The sequence below is a fragment of the Lepidochelys olivacea genome (assembly GCF_965140295.1).
Source record: "Lepidochelys olivacea isolate rLepOli2 genome assembly, chromosome: 2".
Lineage (NCBI taxonomy): Eukaryota > Metazoa > Chordata > Testudines > Cheloniidae > Lepidochelys > Lepidochelys olivacea.
In genome coordinates this window covers 266,448,837-266,474,264 of record NC_140412.1, presented here as the reverse complement: position 1 = coordinate 266,474,264, position 25,428 = coordinate 266,448,837, and the positions used below count along the sequence as shown (strand labels likewise).

The 25,428-nt window shown below is 39.7% G+C and overlaps 1 protein-coding gene across 5 annotated transcripts in view; it reads left to right on the top strand.

The window, feature by feature from the left end:
- Window positions 1–25,428, top strand: part of SETD2 (SET domain containing 2, histone lysine methyltransferase) — a gene marked incomplete at its 5' end in the record, with an annotated part of 151,353 nt that overhangs the window by 10,360 nt on the left and 115,565 nt on the right. For 4 of the 5 annotated variants that reach the window (XR_014710376.1, XM_084620147.1, XM_084620146.1 and 1 more), the window contains one exon: window positions 22,431–22,446. Coding sequence is in view for 4 of the 5 variants with exons in the window: in XM_084620147.1 (XP_084476273.1) it covers window positions 22,431–22,446 (16 nt within the window). Of the gene's footprint in view, window positions 1–22,266; window positions 22,447–25,428 lie in introns of those variants that run through there. The other variant, XM_084620144.1, reaches the window with a different exon arrangement.

Sequence of the window (25,428 nt, the reverse complement as noted above, 5' to 3'; positions counted from 1 at the left end):
TGTTAGTTACTGACTGATACTCGGTATCTACTGGGTACACTAGACAGTTACGCAGCTGGTTCCTATAATTCCATAGGCATTACTTTTCCTATGCATGGTCAAGCCCATTTTTAATTGTTTGTATCTTGTTAATTTCCAGTGTATGCTAATGGGACCTAGTATTCCTCGTTGAGAACTAATCACCTGTGACACGTAAAGTCTAGTTCAATTACCTGAGCTATTTGTTTTTTTAAAAAAGTTTGGAGTAGAAGAATCACCTTTTCCCATCTAGATTACTTGTAAATATCTAATGGATTTTTCTGTTTTTCCCCAAAAATGTCACATTTGAGAATAAACCGGCAAGGTTTTGCAGTTGAAAAGGAGAAATTGGCAATTCTTAGTGGAAATAGTGTTAGTCAGACATGCCAAACCCGTGGAAAAAAATGCAGATATTAGGCTTGTTTTTGGATTAGTTGGTTTGAGTTGCTTGTTGGCTATTTTTTGGCTTGTAGCTTGTTGCTTCTTCTTTTTTTTGATCGGCTCCCAGCAAGTAGGGGCAAGGGGGAAGAAAGGGGGGAGAGACTCGGGTACACAGCTGGCCCACCACAGTCCCAGACTGCACACCAGGGGGATCTAGACACACAGAATGTTGGGGTTCTTAGGGATTAGTTTGTTTTGGCCTTGTTTTGAAATGGGATTAACTTGATGTTTGGCTTACTGTGAAAGTCAGGGTGCTTATTTACCGTGTGAAAGTTGGCAACTCTGGTTACAGTGAAAGTAGTGAAGCACTTGCACTTGTAATTATCATACCTCCTTTCATAGCAGTGCTGATACCTTGCAGAATATTCTGAAGACCAGTGTTTAGAAACCTACATAGCCTATTTTCATTTTCACTTCCTTTATTGTTTGTTACATTTGCATAAAAACAGGATATGTTAAGTTTCTGCTGCTACTGTAGTTTGCCCACCTGAAATCAGCTTCTGTTGATTGTTGCCACAGCAACCAACTATGATGTTGGGAACTGTACCTGTCTGAGGGCAATAATACACTTCATATGTTTGCCCAGTGTGTTTAACTTTTTTCAGTAACTTGGTTCTCCCTCCTCCTGCAGTGGTTGGGCTTTACCAAGTAATTTATTTCAGACAGTCCAATTGTTTAAAAAGTAATGCCTGGAGTTTAGATTATTTTAAAATTGGTAGCCCCTTGTGTTGGAGGGGAGGGAAGAATGACTTTCAAGATGCGTGCCGTTGCTCGCTGAACCCAGTTGGCAAATTTTGTAATATAAGCGTAAACTTTATTTATCACATAAGAAACTACAATGTAAAACAAGGATTTTGGATTCTCTACTGAAGCAGTGACCTGGATAAAAATCTGGCTGGGGGGGTACTTAGTTCATAAATGGCAGCAAAGGAATAAGTGATGTCCCTCAGGGCTCTGTATAGTGGCTAATCTCAATTTTTATCTGTAGAACCAAAAACACGTCTCTGAACTTGCAGATGCCTACATTGGATCTGTCATAAGTACTGTGGAGGTACAGATTTGCAGGTGGATCTGAGAAGTTAAGTGGCAAAGGCAGCCTTCTTATAAAATATAAGCACCAGCATTTGATGAGGTGTAGTAGATGGGTTTGTATATATGTAAAATAATTTATATGGCAATCTGTGGAACTCTTGGTACTGAAAAATACAATTAAAACATTCTAAAAGTGAATGCTCTTAATTTTAAGTTTGACATGGAAAAATCTTGGAATATATATATATGAAAAGTGTGTGCTGGTTGGACGGCCGAGGAAATGATTGGCTGAGTCTTTAGTTCTTTCCATTTTGGGAGGACATAATGGGAACAAGGGCTTAGTTATCAACTTTAATGATAAACGTGTGTCTAATACCTTTACAACAGATAGTGTAAGTTTACACCTTGATATGTCAGTTCTTTGTCTGTTTTGAACATCTTTGGTTCCTGACCATTTTTTACAGTTTGATAGCATTTGTTTTGTCATGTAGTTTTATGGTAATGATGAACATAGAAACTTTCTACCTTTTATTACAGACTAAGTAATGCATGTGTAATGCTGACAGACCCCGGTCATCAGCGGGCGGGATCGAACCTGGGACTTCTGAAGCTTAGTATATGACCCTCTACTGCATGAACCAAAAGCCACATGGCTCTTAGCTAATGCTGTAGCAAACTTGTTAATCTCTAGAATGGTCTAGGTGCTACTGGAGGGGAACAGAGCACCGCATCAAGCAGGTGTAGGTTACTCATGCAAACTATAAAGTAAACGTCTTGGGGGAAGGGGTGGAGGGAATTATGACAGGTGGAAGTGATATATATGGCTATAATTTCCTGGCCTAACAGACTGTTTTTTTTCATGGTACAAGGTGGGTGAGGTAATATGTTTTATTGGACCAGCTTCTGTTGGTAAAAGAGGCAAGCTTTTGAGCTATGCAGAGCTCTTCTTCAGCTCCATGATTTTTCATGGTTAGACAGCTTGATTGCCTTTAACTATGAATCTTATTTCTTGCCTGTCACTTAAAATGTTTCCTAGACGGCCAATTTTGACCCCTAAATATCTTTAATGTGTTAAGCATGGATGGGGGGAGGGATAGCTCAGTGGTTTGAGCATTGGCCTGCTAAACCCAGGGTTGTGAGTTCAATCCTTGAGGGGGCCATTTAGGGATTTGTGGCATAAATTGGGGATTGGTCCTGCTTTGAGCAGGGGGTTGGACTAGATGACCTCCTGAGGTCCCTTCCAATCCTGAGATTCTATGATTCTGTGAGTGGACTTTGCTTTCACTGGCTGACGGAGAGCCTTCAGAACAGTGAAGAAGCATCGTGAAAGGAGACTAAACATCTTGGCTCAATCCGGAGGGATACTTGTCCAGCCCTCAGAGGACGTTGCAAATGTATATAATAGAACCTTTCTACTAGAAGGAGCCCTGCAGGGAGGACCCAATTGTTTTCTTCACAACAGAGGAAAACAAATTGCAGGTGACACATCAGAGTTGCACATTATTATTAGGCTTGTCTAGTCGATGCCTTTGTTTGAGATTTGTTAAATTTCATGGCCAGAACCATTTTTTCCCTTGCATAACTATAAAAATGCTCTCTGAAGCCATTAGTGCCAAAGAGTTTAAAAATATTGCCATTGATGATTCTGTGTTTCAAAGGCCAGCTTGAAAAGGGTCGGCTTTTACAGGGAGGGTGTTGCTATGTATATTCACCCATCAAATTTGCAGTCTAAATCCTAACTGTTTATGGAACTCAGGAAATCTGAAAGATCCTGCCCATAAATGTTCAGCTTGAATCTGGTTTTGAACCTTTTAACAAAGTTACTTTAAATCTAAGACTAGTCTTATTTCTTAGTTTATGTTAAGAGCATTAACATGACTTTTCTTCAAGTGACACAGACAAGTCTAGTTTTCCTTCCAGTTAGCAAAAAGTCTGTCTACACACAGAAAACATTCCTTGACATGGTAGTGGCCAAACTTTGTTACAGCATGTTCTAGCTAGCTGCTATTGCTGTGTCCTTACTATTTTTCAGAGAACTTCCCATCATTTCATTGGACATCTCCACTGGTAACAGTGATGAGGGAGCCTTTGTGTCAAATAGCTGCTATGGTTTTAACCACTGTGTCTTGTGGTACATTGTCTGCTGTTGCTCCCATCATTGCAAGCAGGGAATATTTTAGAAAAATGCTAATATAGTTAGGTCCAAACAGAGTTATCACAGGTTATGAAACCAGATGGAGGTACAGCCCTGGTTTAGAGCCTGCTTCTTAAAGATTGTTTACTGGTATTGATCTTGTTTCATTGTATTGAGAGCATTTTTTTTAAACCTGGTTATAACACAATTTTGCTCAGTCCACACTAGTAGACCAAACTTTTAGTATAACCGGTTTCAATTATTACAGTGTGTAAACTCTGCTTATACCGTATGGTTCACTGTTCTTTTTGCTCTGTGTAGAAGGGCGGGGAAAGAAGCATGTTTCTTTAGCACTTTTTGCCTCCATACCAAGAAGTGGTATCAACACATTGCCCATGTAACTGTTTACATCAAGCTTTGGTGATTACATGAAACTGTCAGGGTGAGTTTTGTAATGGAAGACGCTATGAGCAAAAAGCCAGTTGGTGGCAGCTCAAACACTTAGATAAAACACTGGAGCAGTTTACAAATAGCTGCCGTTTGTTCATTAGTGAAATTGAAGGGGAAAACACCATACAACTAGCAGTGTAAGTCCTCACAAGAGTGTTTTGGAGAAGTTCTCTGCGTATCCATATATGGAAAGTAATCTTTAGTTTGCATAATCATTGTCCTTTGTAGTATAATGTTTTGTTTTCCTTTTAAGATTGTGTTACTTCCTCTGGGTAAGTGTCAGTTTTGTGGCCATGAGGATTTTTCTTTGTATCTTTTCTGCTCTCACAGGTTTGCATCTGATATAAATAAGATTTTCATATAGTGTCATGATTTTGGGAAAGCCATTCTGCCCGAGGGTAACTTTATTTTTTTATTTTTAAAATGAATCAGAAGACAAAGTAGAGCTTACATTATAAAAAGTATGTACCAACCCCTTCCTTATGGTATTTCAAGCGATTGTTTGTACAAACAGGAGATTAAATGAACTTTCAAAAATCTTTTCAAATTGAAAAGCTGAAATGGTTTTCATATTAAAAAAAGGACATAAAAGGACACTTAAGATTCTTTCCAAGATCAACATTTGACTTAATTTTTGTCTTTAGCTGTCTTTTCAAAATTCAGGTAATTCTTCATGGCCTTATTTTTAATTCTCTTGTACTATATATGCTCAACAACAACAAAAAGCTCAGTATTCAGAATTAATCCTCTAGCAATAAACAGGGTGTACCCAGTGGTGGAAATCTTTTATTTTTTGTTTATATTAAAGTAGTGCCTTGAGGCCTAAACCAACTTCAGGGCCTCATTGTGCTAGGCGCTGTGCATAGAAATAGTAAGAGACAGTCCCAACCTGAAGAGCTTTCATTATCAATAGACAAGACAAAAGATGAGAGAAAGGGATAGAACATACAAGCATAATATTGGGAACTGGGGTACTGATATTGAGTGAGTTGCCCAAAGTCACACAGGGTATCTCTGGCAGAGATGGGAACTGAACCAAAATTTCCCGCGTCCCAGTCCAGGTCTTAGCCATGGGATGTAGTTTTAATTTCAAGCTTCCAAGGAGTTCTAAAAGTTTTTAAAAGGGCAGAGTGAAAAGTACTAGGGACATCATGAATTTGCCATATTTTTGTAAGTACCACGTTACTTTGATTAGGAGTATGTCACTGTCTTTTTAATGTTACACTTGATTTTATAACTCTCCTTCTTGTGACTTTGTATCCCAAAGGGAGAGATTTGAGAACAGTCACTTTAGTGTGTCATCAGATTCATAGACACTACGCTCAGAAGGGACCATTATGATCATCTAGTCTGACCTCCTGCACAACGCAGGCCACCCACCCACTCCTGCGAAAAACCTCACCTATGTCTGATCTATTGAAGTCCTCAAATCGTGGTTTAAAGACTTCAAGGAGCAGAGAAACCTCCAGCAAGTGACTGTGCCCCATGCTACAGAGGAAGGCGAAAAACCTCCAGGGCCTCTTCCAATCTGCCCTGGAGGAAAATTCCTTCCCGACCCCAAATATGACGATCAGCTAAACCCTGAGCATATGGGCAAGATTCACCAGCCAGATACTACAGAAAATTCTTTCTTGGGTAACTCGGATCCCACCCCATCTAACATCCCATCACAGGCCATTAGACCTATTTACCATGAATATTTAAAGATCAATTAATTACCAAAATCATGTTATCCCATCATACCATCTCCTCCATAAACTTATCAAGTTTAATCTTAAAGCCAGATAGATCTTTTGCCCTCACTGCTTCCCTTGGAAGGCTATTCCAAAACTTCACTCCTCTGATGGTTAGAAACCTTCATCTAATTTCAAGTCTAAACTTCCTGGTGGCCAGTTTATATCCATTTGTTCTTGTGTCCACATTGGTACTGAGCTTAAATAATTCCTCTCCTTCTCCAGTATTTATCCGTCTGATATATTTATAGAGAGCAATCATATCTCCCCTCAACCAGAGGAATGTTTAACCTAAGAACAGCCATACTGGTTCAGACCAGTATTACATCCAGGTTAGTATCCTGTCTCTGATAGTGGCCAGTGCCAGATGCTTCAGAGGGAATGAACAGAACGGGGCAATTTCAAGTGATCCGTCTTCTGTCTTCCAGTCCCAGGTTCTTGAAATTGGAGGGTTAGGGACACTCAGAGCATGGGTTTGCATCCTGAGTGCAATAGGCATTGATGGACCTGTCTTCCATCAACTTATCTGATTAATTTCTGAACCCAGTTATACTTTTCCCTATTCACTTTCTCTATTGCATTCATGATTTTATAGCCTTCTATCATATCCCCCTCTTAGTCATCTGTCTTCTAAACTGAACAGTCCCAGTGCTTTTAGTCTCTCCTCATATGGAAGCTGGTCCATACGCCTAATCATTTCCATTGCTCGTCTCTGCCCCTTTTCCAACTATATCTTTTTTGGTTGGGGTGACCAGAACTATGTGCAGTATTCAAGCTCTAGGCGAATCGTGGATTTACATAGTGGCATCGTGATATTTTCTGTTTTATTAGCTAATCCTTTCCTAGTGGACCCTAACCTTCCATTAACTTTTTTTGACTGCCACTGCACGTTGAGCAGATGTTTTCAGAGAACTAACCATGATGACTCCAAGATTTCTTTCTTGAGTGGTAACAGTAAATTTAGATCCCGTCATTTTGTATGTATAGTTGGGATTATTTTCCAGTGTGTATTACTTTGTACTTACCAGCATTGAATTTCATCTGCCATTTTGTTGCCCAGTCACCCAGTTTCTTGTGATCCCTTTGTAACTTTCTGCAGTCAGCTTTGGACTAAATGATCTTAAGTAACTTTGTATCATCTGCAGATTTTGCCACCTCACTGTTCATCCCCTTTTCCAGATCATTTATTAATATATTAAACAGCACAGGTCCCAATACTGATCCTTGGGGGACCCTGCTATTTACTTCTCTCCATTGTGAAAACTGACCATTTATTCCTATCCTTTGATTCATATCTCTTAACCTGTTACTGATCTGTGAGAGGATCTTCCCTCCTGTCCCATGACTGCTTAGTTTGCTTTAGCTTCTGTGGCTTCAGTCAAGTTCTATATCTTTTTCTGTCTCACCTGCAGGTGGACTCATGACGCCTAATAGATAACTATGGATTATTTGTTGTAGTGATGTAAGTGTGCACAACACTTTACAGATGTGGAAAAGGCGAAGTCCCTACCATGAGGGACCTACAACCTACCATGGACTATATGGAAGATGGGAGTAGCAATGCAAACACATTAAGGAATGAAGATGTTCTTAGAGCTGGAAGATTAATTTTCAGTGGCTCTTCTGATACCTTGCAGTCCTTCGTGTCCTCAGCAGTCGGTATTTCATCACCATGTGTGCTGTTTTATGTTGGGGGTATGGGGAGACAGAATTCTGCTACCAGGGTTTACAGGAAGCGAGATTAAATTTAAACTAATCACTGGCATTTAACAGCCAGTAAAGGCAGTGGGAATGGTGAGTCCCCAACTCTTCTACCCTCTAAAAGCTACAAATAAAAAATCCTCTGCTATCAAGAGGAGGATGGATGGGGAGAGGACATTCGGAAGTTGTGGACTACCCATTCTGTGTCTGAAATATTACCAGACTAGAAGTCTTCATTTAAGATTATGTTGTAGATTTGTAGCTAACTAATCTTGATTTTATAATAATTGATTTTAATATTCTCTTCTTGCCTTTACACGCTGTCTCAGTTGGACTGTGTTGGTGTCTTTTTCGTTCTCCACCTTTGTTTAGTCATTGTGCATGCAGTCATTAATTTACTTCCAGTGTTCTCCGTAATCCTGTGCATGGCTGCTATGGCAACGACTTTGCTTATGATGATTTCTGTCATGGTTTAAAAATTAAGCACTCATTTGGTTTCTTATTTAGACATCTCCTGGTGCTGAACAAAAAGGGGAGAGAGGGTGAGTTGTACAGAATTATCTTTAACAGTCCAGGGATATTTTAGGTTATTTAAGGGGAAGTAATGGGTGCATGTGTTCTCTATTAGAACAAAAGACCAGAAGCCACTGAAAGCTGATGTTATAATTCTGATGGAGTCTCCTGCTTCCCAGAGCAAAGTATCCTAGCTGCTCTAAAATTGTAATATTTTAATATAAAAACGTACAAATAGCAGCTAATACATTTTAGCTTTGGGGAAAATTACTGCAGTTTTTCACATGTGCCTGCTTTCTTTGACCCACTTTCTCTTTGTGTGTCTTCGCAGAATAGCAGTGGAAAGGCAAATGCCTTTCATAACATGGCCATGTAGCCATTTTTCATCTTCTCCTCAGGCTTCAACTGCTTCCTACCAAATCAGCTCAGCTCTTTATCATGGCAATCATCCTTCACCCACTCACCTACCCCTACCACTCCATTTCCCTGACACACTCTTCTGGAACCAAAGGCAGCATTTAATGGTTGCTAGGGTAGAGTTTTCTCTGTTACCACAGCTTTGAGGATGCCAGTTGGCCAAGAACAGGCATTTTTAGCTCATGCCAGTATCAAGTCTTTTTTTCCCTCCAGCTGTGAAAGAACTGAGTTTAAAGGATCATAGTAAAAAATTTATAGAGCTATAATTTTTCCATATTGTGCTCTGATGCCTATTGGATCTGTTCTTAGTGGCTCCTGTCCATGTATGGATACTGTGCATGTCTGAATTGGAAGATGCGTCAATTTAGGTTCTTAATCCATTTTAATATCTAGCATTTGAATGGACAGCATCAATTTGTGTGGCTCAAAAGTTGATCTGCCTCTTTCTCAGTTTGCAAAGTTCATCTTTTTGTGTATTAAGAGAGAAACATTAACTCTGGGGATTGCGGGGGGTAATCTGCGCCAGTAGCTCAGCACATGTAAGAAATTCTACACTAACATTCCAGTGACAATGCACGATGCCACTGAGCACTGATGTAGGATTATTATAGCCTGGCTAAAACATGAAGTTAAACATTCTGAAAATGCCAAGTACTGTACAAGTCGAGTATTTAGACAATGTTTTCCTTCAGAGTGTTCTTTACCAAAATGTATGTTGAGCAACCGATCTTAGTTTCCAGCTCTGAATGTTAGAGCCTGATTAAGTGAGGAAAGGAGAAGGCAGGGTTGAAACTAAAGCCTTGTCTACACTTGACATTTGCACGGATTACTGCCATTGATAAGGGGCCCCTGGTATAACCTGCATCAGTAGAAAATCTGTGTAGACAGATATATGCACAAGTGGAGCTTACCACGGTGTGACACTGAGAGAAACTGTAGCGGTGCAAGTTACAGCTTACTGCTGTTTGTTTCCCTCACCATAGGGGTTTGGGTTGGTACCATTACATCAGTGGCAGGGCACATATGGTTGTAACCAGACAAATTTACATTGTGGACAAAGCCTTAGAAATTAGGAAAACTCCCTTGTCTAAAATCTCTGTTAATAACTTTCTTGGGAAGCAGGCATTTTGTTGTTATGAAAGTGCCTGTCACAGCTCTGAAGTTAGGGCTGAGTTGATAAACGTGTGTTAGTGACAACTGTTGTACATTGTTTATGGTGGCTGGGAGACAAGGGACTGGTATAACAACCTGAAAGCTGAGTGTTACAATCAAGGTCAAGTATTTAGTTTTCTAAATGGACAAAAATGTACACACACCTATAGTGACATATAAATAATAGTCTTTAAGGTATCCTTAGGTAGGGGATTTAACTAGGGGCTTGTCTACACTACCTGCCAGATCAATGGGCAGCAATCAATCTTGCAGGGGTCAATTTATCGTGTCTAGTATAGACATGATAAATCGACCGCAGATTGCTCTAGCATAGACTCTGGTACTCCACTTCAATGAGAAGCGCAAGGGGAATCGATGGGAGAGCGTCTCCCGTCGACACACTGCAGTGAAGACACTGCAGTAAGTAGATCTAAGTACGTCGACTTCAGCTATCTTATTCACGTAGAAAAGCTCTACTCTTTTTTTTTTTATTTGCCCAGGAATATCAGCTCAGAAACAGTGCTCAGTTTTAGTGAAGTTCCTCGGTTTTAAAAAGGTGCTCTTTGTTTGAAGCAGGATAGGTTGATGTACTGGACTGAGTTGTGTAAACCAGAATAAATGAGAGGAAAAAGTGGAAAAAACCACCCTTCAAGCTTCAATAGAAATGAGTACTCAACATCAAAACACTCGTTCAGGTGCAGGTTGTATTTTGCCCCTACTGTTGCATCCTCTTCATCCTTCCCCTCCTGGATACTAACCTAACTTCCTCAACTTCAACTTCCAGAGTACTGCCGCACACTTCTGAGGGAGATGACTGATTTTTAAAGGAAGTTTTATGTTCTCCAAAGTCTTGAAAATCACTGCACGTTGTTGTTTTAGGTCACCGTTCATGGTGTTAGCAAATTATGACCTCATCAGATATGGAGAGACAGGAAGCCGCACCAGCCTTATAATACAACTTTATGGCTTCAACAAGCTGTTTCTTGTGCCTCTTTCTCCTTAATCTGACCAGGGATTGCTTTGTGCCTAACAAGGCATCTTCTCCAACAGGAGCATCTGTCATTCCCTATAATGTATAAGACTCTGTTCAGCGACATCCCAGCCCAGCAGTAGTAGCTCTAAAATCACATTTCTGTCTAAAATGTTTTAGCACAATTGTTACAAGTAGCCCCTAAGATTCCTGTTAATGAAAGATGAAAGCAAAAAATTAGTTCTTTCTTTTGATATACTTTTCGCATTTGATAGAAGTGTGTGTACAGTAAATTATGCTGTTTTCCTGGCACAGTCAGTCAGTTATCCCTCTTTGTGGGGTTATTTCACAAAGCAACGAAGGAGAAACATTTTTAAAATAGGAAAATCTATTCTAGAACCATAAAGACTGACCACGGTAGAGAGTGGTGATGGGTTGAAGGGAGGCGATTGATTCAGGGACAGATGTATACTTGAAACTCATTTAACTCCAGTTTGGAAACTGAGTTGAATTCAAGTTGGTGTTTCTTTTAAATAGGGGGCTTGACACTATTGCTGTATTTTCTTCTTTTTGTGTATGTCTTAGCCTTCCTACTCTGTGCCAGTTGTTGGGAGGAGGGGAAAAGGTACTGGATTGTCTGTTACTTCCCCGCTTTTCTCACCGTGGTATAATACAGTTGTAGTTATCACGGACATTCTAGCGGACTAGAAATACAACATTATTGTCTGCAAAACTGCTCACAGTAATGTAGCAAAACATTTATTAAATTTAATAATTGAAACTGGTACTAATTTGTATTATTGTTTTAAATCTCCAGGCACATTAGGAATTAATTAACCAAACACATGATAAAACTTCGGATTTCTAAACTTTTGGTATTAGGGGTTTTTTACTATTAGTTGCATTTGTCAGTAAGTGAGTGACAGAAATAAAAATTAAAAATTGTGAATTGGGCGTTTGTATTGCTTCTAAGCATGAATAATACCCTCTCATTTATTATGTCCAACAGCTCTGTAGAGGCTTCAGTATCATGTAAAATATATTGCTTGTCCTGATATAGATTCTGTAATTTTAATTGATGCATTCACTATGTGATATTGTTTCACACTAAAAATAAATGTTATGGAAACTGGGTGGGTTGAATTGAGCAATAAAATAGAGATTCTTTCACGTCTAGATTGTTGGTTCAGATTCAGCCTAGGACAGTAACGACTGGGCAACGGTGTTGCTGGGCGATGGTGATTCAGTGGTCTAGGTGAAATTGAGGGGTTCTCTTATTCCCAGTGTACAGCTATTCATATCACAAAACTTACCGTGTCTGTTAGCACTGACCGGCGTTCTTGCTGGCAATGACATCAGTCAGGCCAAGGCTTGAAAAGGTGTTGAGACTGAACTGCACTTTTCACTCACCCCATGGCAGAAGTGGTCCCACCAGGTCAAGACTGACCGCTGGAAGGTTGTATTTCTGCTGCTCAGATTAGGGTCCAAGGTTATAAATACGGTAGTATGCGAATACTGTTTATGATCACAAACTTGGATTTTTTTTATAAAGTGCTTGTGAAGGACTCAAAAAAATGGCAGTATTCCCCTATTATTTGCAATATGCCTTTCTTGTATAGTTTAGACTGCATATCCGCAGGAAAAAAAGTAAAGTCCTTGTTATATCTCTCTTCTTCTACTTCTGTTTCCCAGTGCAATACTGTTAACACTTCATTCTTGAATATTCTGTGTGGTTGAGAATAGCAGGAAAAAAGTGCAAGGTACCTTTTCTTGAGGCTGAAGAGTTCTGTTTTGGTGTTGCATTGTTTACTGTTTTGAATCTCTTTTCCTCCTCCAGAAGCCACATAGCAAAGGGAGAGGACTTTTTCTTCAAACTTGGATCCTTTCTTTCTCAATGAGGACTGTATAAAATAAGTCAAATTTGCAATTTCTAGTTTCAGGTGTCTTCTGCAAATTAAAAAAAAAAAAAAATTAGTGTGTTTTGCACTCTCAGAACTCAAAAACCCACAGGTTGAATTGAGTGATAAAAATTTTGGAAGCCATCAGAACCTGGTTCTATTAGTGGTTCTATCACCATCAGGAATTTTTTGGTAACACTGTTTAGTGTAGATAAAGTTTATAAGTAAATGACACTTGTGAGGTGGCATACAATAGAGGCAAAAGAAAGCTTTCACACAAAGTTGATAAATACATTAGAAATGCCTGAGATGCTGTACATCGAGGGGGGGGGGGAACCTTCCTTTGTATTAAAATACCCATGACAGCTTGAAATGGCTAAGGTGTTCTTTACTGTGTAGTAGTTAGGATTTATTCTTTAGTCAGTGTCAGAGTCAAACCCATGGGGCTTGTGTGTATATGTACATTTACAAATCTCACTGACTGGATAAAAATATTATTCCATGTTACGTAACTGTGGGAGACTGTCAGAATTGTGAAATATGGTTCTTTTTTTTTAATTTGGCTTAATTAAAAAACAGGTTTTTATGCTAAAACCTGTAGTGTTTTATATAGGATTGCAGAAGGCAATAAAGGATAGTATGACTGGGTGAATTGCATCGGTCAGAGTTCCACCCACCTGTTCATAGCACTAGTCAGTTTAAAACGTGATTTCTACTTTAGGTTTTTAAAATCCTCTTTTTCTAAGAAAAAAACATACCTAAATGAACTACCAAGAGGTCTCAGAGAAAAGGAAAAGTGTATGATTTAAATAGAAACATGTTTTCTTTTATAGCTGAAAATTAATAAAATGTAAAACAGGAAAACTTTAAGCAAGGTTGTTAGAAACCTAGTCCGTTAACATGCCATCACTAAACCACTGTAGTTATGTTGTGGTTATCATAAAGTCATCAGACTATTATCTTTTTGTTGTGCTTGTTCCTATTTCATAAAGTTTACTACAATGCTCGTACTTCATATGTAGCAATATGGAATTTTCAGATGCCTTTAAATCCAGTGTAGCCGGAATCTCTCGAACAAATTTCAAGCTAAAACCAGGGCAACTGGTAACAGTTAGAAGGCCATGCATATTTTGATATGCAACAGAGGAGATGATTTTAAATTTAACTTGTTATTGTTGATATCATGTGTCACATCTTCTCCTTAAAAATATCCTTCAGGAAAACAGCAGCAGCAGGGTGAAACTGATGCAATCCGTACAATCTTGGCCAGTTTAAAGCTGTAGGTAATGTTGGGTTATGGAGAAGGTGCTTTATGCAGCAAATTCAGTTCTCTGCTACTGACTGAAGTACTATGCAAGGGAGAAGATATTTCTTATGGTCTCCCGCCAGTATGAATTAAATTTTTCAGATAAGATTCTGAGATTATACAAGATGCATTACAAAATTAGTTATACGTACAGCATTCCTTTTACCTATTTATATTATATCCAAAACCAAATTCATCTTGCATGATTTGTTCCCACCTCTATTGCTCTGTTCTGCTAATATACTTCGATTCCCTAGTAAAATTCAATGACTTAAATTTAATGGACTGTAATTACTAGATCAGGATCCTTCTTTTTTTGGAGTCACTACCAATTTTGCTTTCCCCAGCTCTCCCTAAATCTTCAGGCACTTCCCCAGTTTGCACATAGAACAATAGATTCTAAAGTAAGTGCACAGTCTTTGTGAGGAGGGGAGTGGGAGCCCATCCTCCCAGACAGTGAAATGAAATACCTGGACTGTCTAGTTCACCTCTGCCAAAGAAATTGGTATAAACTATAGACATGTGGAAAAACTTTTATTTTCAAATTCTAGTGTTTTTCACTAGATGGTGATGATATCATTAAAAACAGTTGTTCTGATAATGTTTTATTTTTAAAGGATCAAATTGTTTGGTTAAAAAAAAATGCGGGAAACCAGTTGGCTGTTGAGGGAAGCATTTTAGAGTAGCAACATGTACATTTTCTAATTCTTTGGTTGTTTCTTCCCCCCGCTAAATGTTCACTGGGCTTTTGAAGGATTACAGTTAATTGTTTTTAATGGATGCACATACGTGGTGACTGATTTGTTTAATCTGACTAAATTCCAGAGACCCCGTCAGGGAATTTGGTATAATACAGTAACATACCATTGTGGAACATCTGTGTTTTAAATCAGATTTTGATTTTTCAAAAAGTATATAAGGTAATTAATTGCCGAGGTTATTGCTGCTGACATTCCAGGAGAGTATAGATGATTCATGTACGGTCACATTTTTTTGGTCAGGTAGATGTGTATAATGAATTGTGATATTTCATTAGAAGTTTCAGAGTAGCAGCCGTGTTAGTCTGTATTCGCAAAAAGAAAAGGAGGACTTGTGGCACCTTAGAGACTAACCAATTTAAGAGAGCTGTAGCTCACAAAAGCTTATGCTCAAATAAATTGGTTAGTCTCTAAGGTGCCACTAGTACTCCTTTTCTTTTTTCATTAGAAGTGGGGACAAATTGGATATTATCGTTCATGATGACTGTTGCCAAAACAACTGCCATCTACTCTTTCTTTAAGACTCTCTTATGCTTTAACTGAATGTGTGCCAAAATCTCCATCCAGTCAGTCCCCCATATTCTGAAGCATTACTGGGGCAGTGAGGTCTGGTGGCTAGAGTATAGCATTGGGAATCAGGATCCTGGGCTATATTCCAGCATTCACCACTGACCATGTTGTGACATCAGGCAAGTTACTTAAAGGCCCTCTGCCTCAGTGTGCCTCCCAGAGGTGTTGAGGCTTAGGGTAAAATTTTATGAGCATAAGTTTTACTTTCACCAATGACTGTGATTAAGGAACCTTAAGAGAATGTATGTTCTGTAATCACAGGGTGTGATTACAGCTCATGTTGATATATAGAGCCCTGTGCGGTTACAAAATTTGTATCTGCATCCAATCCGCAAACACGGTCCGTGGAGATGCACATCTGCGGATGCGGATATCCACGGATATAAAGCAGATGTCCGCAGATTTGCAGGGCTCTAGTAATGTACCCTACCTAGTTCGGGTTCCAGATCAAAGAATCTGCAGCAGTTCAAGCTCCGTTAGCCCTGTGAGTAATTTGAATAATTGTCCAAGGTTCTAGGTGGGCTTATGCAACCTACACAGAAGCATGCACTGCTCTAGCATCCGAGATACCCGAGCTATAGATTGAGCTATGTCAGCTTGAACTGTAACCACAACCTGTGATTATGATATAGACGTACCCTAAGGCCTGGTCTACACTAGAGTTAAGTTGGCATAAGGTGCTTTATATCTACCTAATTATGTCATTGTCTACACTAAAGCCTTGCTCCCGCTGATGTAACTGCCCTACTACACTGTCATAACTCCACCTCCACGAGAGGTGTAGGGCTTATGTTGGTGTAGTTAGGATGACGCAATGTCTATGTAGACACTGTTACTTATATAGGCTGCTAATTCAGGCCTTTAGGGCACTGGGCTCACAGCTGGAGCTGTGAAATTGACAAGAAAGGCTGGTAGGGTCCCTACTATGAAATTGAGCCCAGGACCAGGCTCATAGCTGTCCCTCCCCCCCCCAGACGTCAGCCAGGTGACGAGCTCACAGCTGGAGCCCTTGCCGCCCACCCCAGGGGACAGCCCCAGCTGTGACCCTCAATTATTCCCATATTGAGTGGGTACATGTCATCTCAGGGTGGGGGGCAGAGATAAAGTTTCTTGACACCTTAAATGACTGCTTGGAGCAGCTGGTCCTGGAACCCACCAAAGGAGAGGCAATTCTTGATTTAGTCCTAAGTGGAGCATAGGATCTGGTCCAAGAGATGAATATAGCTGGACTGCTTGATAATAGTGACGATAATATAATTAAGTTTAAAATCCCTGTGGCAGGAAAAACACCACAGCCGCCCATCACTATAGCATTTAATTTCAGAAAGGGGAACTACACAAAAATGAGGTTAAACAGAAATTAAAGGGTACAGTGCCAAAAGTGAAATCTCTGCAAGCTGCATGGAAACTTTTTAAAGACCTCATAATAGAGGCTCAACTTAAATGTACACCCCAATTTAAAAAACATAGAGAACCAAAAAAGAGCCACTGAGTTTAAACAACAAAGTAAAAGAAGCAGAGAGAGGAAAAACGGGCATTCTTTAAAAAGTGAAAGTTAAATCCTAGTGAGGAAAATAGAAAGGAGCATAAACACTGGCAAGTGAAGTGTAAAAATGCAGTTAGTCAGGCCAAAAAAGAATTTTGAGGAACAGCTAGCCAAAGACTCAAAAAGTAATAGCAATTTTTTTTTAAAAGTACATCAGAAGCAGGAAGCCTGCTAAACAACCAGTGGTGCCACTGGATGACTGAGGTGCTAAAGGAGAACTCAAGGACGATAAGGCCATTGCGGAGAAACTAAATGAATTCTTTGCATTGGTCTTCATGGCTGAGGATGTGAGGGAGATTCCCAAACCTGAGCCATTCTTTTTAGGTGACCGATCTGAGGAACAGTCCCAGATTGAGGTATCGTTAGAGGAGGTTTTGGAACAAATTGATAAATTAAACAGCAATAAGTCACCAGGACTAGATGGTATTCACCCAAGAGTCCTGAAGGAACTCAAATGTGAAATTGCAGAACTACTAACTGTAGTCTGTAACCTATCATTTAAATCAGCTTCTGTAGCAGATGACTGGAGAATAGCTAATGTGACGCCAGTTTTTAAAAAGGGCTCCAGAGGTAATCCTGGCAATGACAGGCCTGTAAGCCTGACTTCTGTACCAGGCAAACTGGTTGAAACTATAATAAAGAACAAAATTGTCAGACCTATAGATGAACGTAATTTGTTGAGGAAGAGTCAACATGGTTTTAGCAAAGAGAAATCACGCCTCCCCAATCTACTAGAATTCTTTGAGGGGGTCAACAAGCATGTGGACCAAAAGGATCCAGTGTATATAGTATACTTAGATTTTCAGAAAGCCTTTGACAAGGTCCCTCACCAAAGGCTATTACGAAAAGTAAATTGACACGGGGTAAGAGGGAAGGTGCTCTCATGGATTGGTAACTGGTTAAAAGATAGGAAACAAAGGGTAAGTATAAATGGTCAGTTTTCAGAATGGAGAGAGGTAAATAGTGGTGTCCCCCAGGAGTCTTTTCTGGGACCAGTTCTATTCAGCATATTCATAAATGATCTGAAAAAAGGTAAAAAGTGAGGTGGCAAAATTTGCAGATGATACAAAATTATTAAAGATAGTTAGCACCCAGGCAGACTGCAAAGAGCTACAAAAGGATCTCTCAGAACTGGGTGATTGGGCAACAAAATGGCAGATGAAATTTAATGTTGATAAATGCAAAGTAATGCACATTGGAAAGCATAATCTCAACTATACATATAAAATGTTGGGGCCTAAATTAGCTGTTACCACTCAAGAAAGATCTTGGAGTGATTGTGGATTTTTCTCTAAAAACATCCACTAAATGTGCAGCAGCCGTCAAAAAAGTGAACAGAATGCTGGGAATAATTAAGAAAGGGATAGATAATAGGACAGAAAATATCATGTTGCCTCTATATAAATCCAGGGTACACCCACATATTGAATACTGTGTGCAGATGTGGTTTCCCCATCTCAAAAAAGATATACTGGAATTGGAAAAGGTTCAGAAAAGGGCAACAACAATGATTAGGGGTATGGAATGGCTTCTGTATGAGGAGAGATGAATACGACTGGGACTTTTCAGCTATTAGCCACGACGGGCAGGAGTGGTGTCCCGAGCCTCTTGTTTGCCAGACAGGATCACTTGATTACCTGTTCTGTTCATTCACTGTGGGGCACCTGGCACTGGCCACTGTTGGAAGGCAGGATACTGTGCTAGATGGACCTTTGGTCTGACCCAATAGGGCAGAGGTGAGCAAACTACGGCCCGTGGGCCACATGTGGCCCGCGGGACCATCCTGCCCAGCCCCTGAGCTCCTGGCCCGGGAGGCTCGCCCCCGGCCCCTCCCCCGCTGTTTCCCCTCCCATGCCGCCACACGGGCAGTAGGGCTGCAAGTTATTGCCACTCTGAGCGGCATGGTAAGGGAGTGGTGGTGGTGGGGTTGGGTAGCGGGTCCAGGGGAGCAGTCAGGGAGCAGGGGGCAGTTGGATGGGGCGGAGGTTCTGGGGTGGTCAGGGAACGGGGGATTGCATAGGGCATGGGAGTCCTGGGGGGCCTGTCGGGGGCGGGGGTGTGGTCAGGGCAGTCAGGGTACAGGGAGCAGGGGGGTGTTCGATAGGGGGTGGGATCCTGCGGGGGGGGGACTGTTTGGGGTGGAGGGTCCCAGGAGGGGGCAGTCAGGGGACAGGAAGTGGGAGGAGGCAAATAGGGGGCGGGGGCCAGGCTGTTTGGGGGGCACAGCCTTCCCTACCCAGCCCTCCATATAGTTTCGCACTGCAATGTGGCCCTTGGGCCAAAAAGTTTGCCCACCCCTGCAACAGGGCCATTCTTATGTAGGGCTCAATTTCACAGCAGGGAGTCTACCAGCCTTTCTTGTCAATTTCACAGCTTCAGCTGTGAGCTCCCCTGCTGCTCTGAGTCTGAGGCAGCCCTAAAATTGACAATAAAGCCTAGTAGGCTTCCTGCTGTGAACCCGTTGTGGGCTCAGAGCTCAGGCAGTCACCCTGGGGCAGGTGGGGGGCTCCAGCTATGAGTCCAGCTGCTACCTGAGCTCTCTGCTGCCTGCTTCTGGAAGAGCTTACTAGCTGGAGCCTGTCTGCTGTCCTGGCTCTCAGCCAGACTCCAGATAGTTTAGCTCCCATGAGGAGCAAGCAGGTGAGAGCCCAGGCGGCCGCCCCTCATGCTGCTCCTCTTAAATTGGTGCAAGCACTCCTGTTGAGGACATGCACCACTGACAGAAGGAGGGTAGAGAGGACAAGAGAAACCTCAGTAATGACTGCAGTGGCTATATGTCGACTTAACTTAAATCAACTTAAATTTGTAGTGTAGACATGCCCTAAGTCACATTTAACCATTTTTGTCACTCCTAAGTACCCAAGTCACTTTGAAAATGGGAAGTGACTTAGGTGATTAATGTTTATAATCACTTGGAGATCCTCAGGTGATAGAAGCTATGTGTATATGCTGTTATTTTAGATTAATTTCGCTTTGCATGACATTGCTGACCTTAAAACACTGAATAATTCTTCTTGGCTGCAAGTAGATGATTGCTGTAACAGAAAAAATGCTGAGTGTTACCTGTAAACAGATTATACATTTTGAAAATCCAGTGCTTGATAGACAGCTGCTTACTCTGGTTTTATTTTTAAGTATGTGACTTATGGGGAAACCCTTCTTCTTTGATTCTGCAACCACTTGTCCTTATTCTATGGCAGCACTGTGTAGCTCCTTTAGAGGTGCACTGTTTAACATGTATTTATAGAAGGCTCACATGTTGGTGGTCAGCTATATCTAATCTTATGGTGAGTTTTTGACCCCATAAACACTTCTTTTAACATGTGAAGTATACGACTCAAGGATTGTCGTTTTCTGTTATTGTATTTCACTGTCTGGACTTGAAAATGAAACCTACTTTTAAACGCTAACTCAAGAAGGTTGTTGATAAATTGGAGAGGGTTCAGAAAAGAGCCCCAAGAATGATTAAAGGATTAGAAAATCTGCCTTATAGTGATAGACTCAAGGAGCTCAATCTCTTTAGTTTAACAAAGAAAAGATTAAGGGGTGACTTGATTATACTCTGTATGTACCTAAATGGGGAACAAATGGGCTGTTCAGTCTATCAGAGAAAGGTATAACAAATTCCGACTGGAAATAAGGCTTAAATCTTTAACAGTGAATAATTAAGCTCTGGAACAGTTTACCAAGGGTCACAGTATATTCTCCATCACTGACAATTTTTAAATCAAGATTTGATATTTTTCTAAAAGATTTGCTCTAGTATTTTTTTGTGGTTGTTCTCTGGCCATATTTATATAGGAGGTCAGACTAGATGACCACAATAGTCCCTTTTGTCCTTGTAATCTATGTTACAGTGCTTTTCTTCAAGGGCTCCAGGCTTCCTGCACATAGATAAAATACAGAGAACTCTAAGTCTTTCATGACCCCATTAAATCATGTTTACATCCTTTGTGAAGCCTGTTGGTCGCTTAAACTCACTGGTCATGTTTTCTTCATAAAAACAAAGCCTATTATTTATATTGTAAAAGTAACTTATGATGCTTTCTGGGAGCAGGAAAATAGATCTGGAGAAGGAAAGGGTTAGGATTAACTAATAAATACTAAATGTCACCAACTAAACGGTCACAATTTATCCCAACCCCCAGCTCCCTCTTGGGCACTTTCCCAGGCAGATGATTCAGAGAAGCAATGGCATATTATCTGTGGTGATCATTTTTTCCTCTGGCTTGTTGCTAACTGTGTTGTGACATTTATTTAGGAGGGGAAGTGTCCAATCAGGTCTTGGCTCCCATATGTAGGAGCTACTGCATGCTCAGTACGGAAAGTGAAAGCTGACTTTCTGTTCTGAAAATAGTTACCTCACAGGAAGCCTCAGGATTGGAAGACAGTGGTAAAATGTCCAGGCCCTCTCTGCGTGAGCTCTTCCACCATTTCTGTCAATGGTTGAGCTGCACCTGTGGTGAATTATTGGTCTGAATCTAATGTAAACAAGGGCCTAGAGTTGTTTCTTTTCCTAGTCAGAGAGAAAAATATCCCCAATCTTGTGCAATTAGCTGGGAGATCATGTTTTGTTTATAAGATATACATATTAAAGGACATGTGTGCGTGTCCGTAAAGGCCAGAATGTTTGGAGAACTTTTAAACAACAAATGACTGAGGAAGGACATGACTGATGAAGATTAATGGCTAGTTTTATATATAAAACTGAACTTTAACAATAACCTCTGGTGATAGAAATATCTGAGCTTTTTATATCTATCCATATAAGTACTTACATGGTCCCATCAATGCAGTGTTTAAGCATCTCCCAAATATTTAAAAACAAATAGCAATAGAAATCATCATAATCTTTTCTTCTTGTAGAAGAAATCACTTACTTTTGTATGTAGTATATGTGTGAAGAACTTAATGAGGGAAAGCTAAATCAGAAATGGGTGTTGCACTCAGTTCTGAATGCTATAAGGTTAGTTATAATTAGTTTAATACTTGAAATAATTTAGTACTCGAGAGGCAGGAATGTTTAAAGTACTTATCTCCTTGGCATTGAAGTGCTGTAGAGAATTTAAGTATTGGAGTCCATAACATAAAATGGGGGTGTTTCTCTTGGTTTCCCTGGAAAATAATAGTAAGGTATAAAAAATAAGTTATTGTAAATATTTAATTTTTGGTAGTGATGGAGTAGGAACTCTCTGGAAAAGGACAGGTGGTGTGATCTTTTCATGGCATTAAGAAGTCATCTGACAAAACTGGAAGGAAAAATGACAAATTTCTCAAGTTTATTTTTCATTATTTCATAACTGGAAGCCTGCAGTATGCCATCATATGGTCTTACTCGTTGAAACAGGCAGTTTATTAATTCTTAAAGCATCAGAAAAAGGGCATCTACTTAATTAGCTCTGTTTTAACCAGGGTTTTACCCTGTCAGTGTCCTTGACTATTGAAGCTATGGGAAATGACTGACCTTTTAAAAAACAAAGATTTGTTGCCTCTTCTTTTTTTGAGAGGTAGTTGGCATATGTGATTTGCTGCATGTTAAGAAAGTTAGTGCTCATAGGGACAGACTGTGGCACCCTTACCTCTGCAAGTAGCCTCATTCGTTGTAGTGGGACTGTTTGGAGAGTAAAATGCTACTCAATGTGAGTAAAGGTTTCAGAATCTGGCTCATAGGTGTTTTTTTTTTTTTTCCTTTCGAATTTAAAGACTATTACTCAATCTATTGTTTTGGCAAGGTATTTACACTTTCTTTCTGTGTTTTCTTTTGCATGCTTTCTCGGCTGGATTGCAATAGAGAAGAAGAAAATGAGGTGAGTGTGTCCTAATTAATTTTTCATATTTTGAGAAATGCTTTAGCAGAACAGTGGGGAGAAGTTAAAGCATTAGTTTGTTCTGCATTAGAGTGCCTGAAAAAAAGGAGGATTGAGACATCAAATACAAAGATAACGTGATCAGACAGTATTGGCATCGGAGGTATCAAAAGTAACCAGATTTAAAAAATTATTCTGTGGTCCCTCTAGTCTTATGGTAATGTCTTGACGAATGTACTGAAGATCTTTTCTTACTATTGTTATGAACATCCTCACAAATACCAGTGCTAACAGAAGAAGGCTCTGAACCTCTGAATATCTAATTATATTAGTTGCTTTCTAACCAGGCTTGTATTCCATAATTACAAGATTATGTAAGGACTTCAGATTCAAGAAACTGCTTTTTCTGATGTGTTTTAACTGTGTGTGTGTTGTGAAGAAAGGGGAATCTTTTTCAAGGTAAAACCTATTCTATAAATTCCCAGGCCAGGAGAGAGATTTCAAATTTATAATTTTTGATGCATTACAGCCTCAGGTTGTTTTCACTGTTGTGGTTTAGATATCCTCACAAGTGTCCACATTTCCTACTCTTGTGGCAAACAGGCAATCAGATGAATTTAAACAAGATCTTATTCATTCATTCTTCATTCACTCTACACCTCCATCAGTCAATCTGCCTAGCCTGTGTTGCAGTGCTAAATGATCTTTTATCAGTTTTGTCATGTTTGCCCCCAGAATGTTGCTTTTGTGTATTTTTCAAATACAAATGTTTTCTGTAATACAAGATGAACCCCTTTGTTTTAAGTGTTTTCTACCATAAATTTAGCTTTATGGCTCACAGAATTTGTAATGTTCCTTTTTGTAACTTTTTTTTTTCCAAATGTCGCTCTCACATTATTTAACCTTTGTGTATTTTCTGAAGGGGAAAAAAAAATCTCTGAAGGAGCTAGCTTGTGAGGTGGCTGATACACCTCAACTCCAGGCTTTTATACTAAATAAAATACTAAAAACTGGAGGAACAAGATGTAGTTTACATGTTGTTTTTCTTATTTTACAGGTCTAGCACCTTATTTTATGTGTAAATAGACTCAAACTACAAGGTTCAGGTCTGAATTCAGATTCCAGACCCCTCACCCTCGAAGTTCAGAAGTTTTTGATCTGAGGTTTTGATTTGGGCCTATCCCTAATTGTATTAAATTTTTTCATTATATAAAATTCATTGAAGATTCAGTCCAAGAAGAATCCAGAATTTTGCTATTTTATATTGTCCCTAATTTTTCAGGTAGGATCCAGATATCCAATACAAATGTAACAAGAAACAAAATGGAGGCAGTCTGGACATCCTACACTTACAGTGCAACATGAAATAGAAACATTGTGGGCAAAACTTTGAAATTATCTTCTTGTTTTATGGGGATATTAAGTAACTTAAAAAGCAAACTATTCAATATGCAGTGTTTAAAAAAATGAGAAAACTGACAAAATGCTGTTTGCCTGAACATTTGTAGGCTAATTCCATACTCTGGTGTAGGTACATTATTGTAATGTCGTTAACATTCCACTTCCTGGGAATTCGCACAGAACAGAAGCTGACAGTTTGTGACTTTGGCAGAACTAAGAGAAGAAAATAGTGGTTTGAAATTATTTATGGGGTGAATTCACCTTTTATGCTTATGGGGAGAATTTGGCTCGTAAGCCTATAGTTCATCTTTAAAAAAAATTCTTGCATGTCACTGAGAAGAAAAAAGGAACATTGCATACAAATCCTGAGAAACAAATCTGTTAACATTTTCTATATCTTTATTAGAGTATCCTTCTCAAAGATGATTATGAGAGAGACATGCTCAAATATTATATCTTGCAGTTGAACAGGCATGTGGGCCTACATTTTCAGAAGTGACTAGTGGTGATGGGTCTCAATTTTTGGATGCTCAAATTTGAGATACCTTAAAGGAGCTTGATTTTCAGAAGATAACGTGCTCTACCTTTCCTGAAAATCAAGCCCCTTTACATGTCTCAGGTTGGACACTCAACATTTAATAGTTGTGTCTGAAGTTCCAGATCATCATCTTTAATTTAGACCTACTGTATTTTGCTATTTTTAAAAGTACTATGGAGGATATTATATTTATGAAAACTGGTTACTGTGTATAGCAAGTAGGTGAAATGCCATGGTGTTTCAATTCCACTGAAGTCCATTTAATTATTTACCATAGGGCCTGTAGCCTTAGCAACTAGTCCTGTTTTGCAAAAGTTAAATGATAACAAAGAACATAAGTGATTCACAATGGAGTGCAAGAAACGGATGCTGTTGCCAAGGGTGGAATAGTGTTCATGGAGTAGTTATGGAACTAAGGCTTGGTCAACACCGGTTCTGTACGGCTCTAACTATTTCAGTTAAGGGTGTAATTATTTTAATGAAATAGTTATACCAGTATGACACCTAATTTGGATTTATGGGAATAAGCTATATTGGCATAAACCCCTCTTTATACCAGTGTAGAATCCACAGTAGGGGGTTGTATTGTTAGTATACCAGTATAGTTAAAGTGATACAATTTTTGTGTGTAGATAAGCCCAAAGTTTAAAAATGTATGTCCAAAAACCAAATCAAATCAGCCCACTTTGGTTCATGCACTGAACACTGCTGATTTCAGGTTCTGATGGACTGATGGGGAAAGTGAATTCCAAAGGGGAAGAGCTCTTTATTGGCAAAGTTTTATTGCCAGTCTCTGAGTTCTGTTTCTCTTCCATCACAAGAGCATTCCAATTTTATCTGAGGAGACAGAGGTAGTTGCTCAGATAACCAGCTCCCAGACAATTCAGTAAGTTCCCACCACGCTTGAAATGCGTCTGAAAACCAATGGAATTGGTGGAAAAATACTAGCACCTTATTTGGATTTTATCCCAAATTACAAGTTAGACAGCTGTATTGTACAGGGTTACATCCAAGTACACTGTTATAGTAGCTTGGCCTGGAGG